The sequence below is a fragment of the Aspergillus nomiae genome, assembly GCF_001204775.2.
Source record: "Aspergillus nomiae NRRL 13137 chromosome Unknown contig00873, whole genome shotgun sequence".
NCBI lineage: Eukaryota > Fungi > Ascomycota > Eurotiomycetes > Eurotiales > Aspergillaceae > Aspergillus > Aspergillus nomiae.
Window position 1 is genome coordinate 167 of NW_015378928.1, and position 2,172 is coordinate 2,338.

At 49.3% G+C, this 2,172-nt stretch overlaps 1 protein-coding gene across 1 annotated transcript; it reads right to left on the reverse strand.

The window, feature by feature from the left end:
- Positions 1-565: 565 nt before the first annotated feature.
- ANOM_011891 (uncharacterized protein) lies at positions 566-1,777 on the reverse strand (the record flags this gene model as incomplete). The annotated part of the gene is made up of 1 exon (XM_015557143.1): positions 566-1,777. The coding sequence occupies one exon, from the start codon at positions 1,775-1,777 to the stop codon at positions 566-568; it is 1,212 nt and encodes a 403-aa protein (XP_015400791.1).
- Between the last annotated feature and the right edge of the window lie 395 nt (positions 1,778-2,172).

A 2,172-nucleotide genomic window follows, 5' to 3' on the forward strand; every position in this document is an offset into this window, starting at 1 on the left:
CCGAAATTGTTTATCTGTCCTGAACGCTCAACGGCGTGCGTATTCTTATTTATTCCTAGATCGGTAGAGTCTGAATACGGAATGTGGATTTCCAGATCCACATGTTTCTATATTAATACGACTTGATCGGCAGTCGTATTCGTGTTGCACGAGGATCTTTAATGGAGTCAAACATGGTGCGAAGTAAGGTGGGACAGTGTATACCTAATGGGTTTTCAAGTATCACCGTAGATATTTATTAGAATAGTAAGTAATAATATATAGGTATGTATATGCTGTGGTGGGAAACAAAAATGTGTATATATGCAATGGCATCATGCCGCCAACCTTGTTGGTATCGAACAAGCAAAGGCTTTCTCATATAACTCCCAATGTAAAGAATAATCAATCAATAATGCTCTGGAAATAGCAGCCAAACTCAACCTGATATGTATATGAACCGGTGTATGTATGTATGAAGAGATGCTTGCTGAAAGGCTCATGGTCCCATGCCTTCTATATGCATAAATCATAATCAGAAATCCTAAACTCATCAATGCATGCGTGGCTTCCATGTCATCGCTCGTCATTGGACTGGATGTGCGTGCGCTCGTTCAGTTTCGTGAGTCATGTTACTCTTGCAATCATCATTTGTGACGACCTCTAGAGCGATGGATGAACTTGGGCTGGGATTTTGCTCTGAAATGCTGGACAAAGATGTAAGGTTCGAGACCCAGGATCGAGGACTGTCATTCTCGTTGTCCGGCGATGTTGTTGTGGCATTGGAGGCAGGGGATATATTTGGGATAGTTTCTGTCGGGTTGGATGTTGTTTTCTCTTCAGCCTGCGAAGGTTGGGCAGTTCCATCCCGTATTTCTAGTGGTCCCAGGGTCCATCTCCATTCGCAGCGACGTTTGGCCCGATTTTGACATGGCGTTTGTGGAGTGGAGGCGCCATCTTTGTCAATCCCGTCCATTAGAGCAACAGCTCGGATTTGTTTTTCCGCACTCAAGTGCTTCCGCTTTTTCTTTCCGAATGATTTCAACGGGTTATTGCTCGATTTTGCCTCCACATCCTCATCCGTTGTGCTCGCATCGGATGGCTCCGCGCTCGTGTTCGAATCCGAATCCTCCCCGGAGCCAGCTCCGTGGGATTCAGGATTGGGCTGGGTTGTAATATCGGAGTGGCGCGCGGTATAGCGCACGGTTTGGATTTCTTCTTCCAGCGGCTGCCGATAGCTTACTTGTTTCTTGGCGGGGAAAAAAACACGGCGTGAGCCCGGTCCTCCATTGGGCCCGTTCGCGGCCACCGAGCCCCGGCGTCTGCAGGTGGGTTCTAGCGGCGAGTTGCGAAGAATGCTTTTGACCCCAAGAGGGAGTTGATAAGGGCTGTTTGTGGTATATGGCGACGAGGGTTTGCTGAACCGGTGACTAGATGATCTTGAGGGGGAAGCAGTGGCTGAGGATGGTACGGCGACTTCATAGGCATTTTTAAAAGTGTTGCGAACCGTGGGGGACGCTGTCGGCCCGGTAGCAAGCGAAAGAGACAGTCCCGTCGACGAAGTGCCGAATGTCATGGGAAGTGAAGTCGTTTGGAGGGTCAGTTTGGGTCTCATAGTAGGTCGTCGGTTACTTGTCACGTTGGATGACAGACTGCAGGACAAGTTCGAGTGAGAGACGGTCGATGGGCATGGTGAGGTCTGAGGAGTGACCGTGGGCATAGTTGTTTGCGAGGCCGTCCGACCTGCTTCGGAAGAAGGATAATGTGATGTTGGCGGTTGCATGGGGGCAAGAAGCATGGCGATGAGTCCTTCAGCAATAGAGCTCAAGGTGGAAAGAGATGGGAAGAGAGTACAAGACAGAGACCGACGAAGAAGAAGGAGAAGGAGAAAAAGAAAAAGAAAAGGAAGAAGATAGGGTCGATGAACAGTGGAACAAACAAGTGGTGACTCGAGAGGCCAGGATGAGGTGCGCCCCGCACTCAAGAAGGCCAGCGGGTGCGAGTTGTAAGTGATGTGAAGGACTGGTAACGAGGTGATAAGAGGAAATCTAATGCATCGGACTAAGAGTGATCACAGTGCAAGGTAGTATAAGAGCCCAGGAAGTACTAGTACTCTGGAAGGGGAGTGGCGGATGGCACTGGAGAAAAAGAGGAGACGACGTGGGCGTTCATCCAATGCCAGCGAGAGAGGGT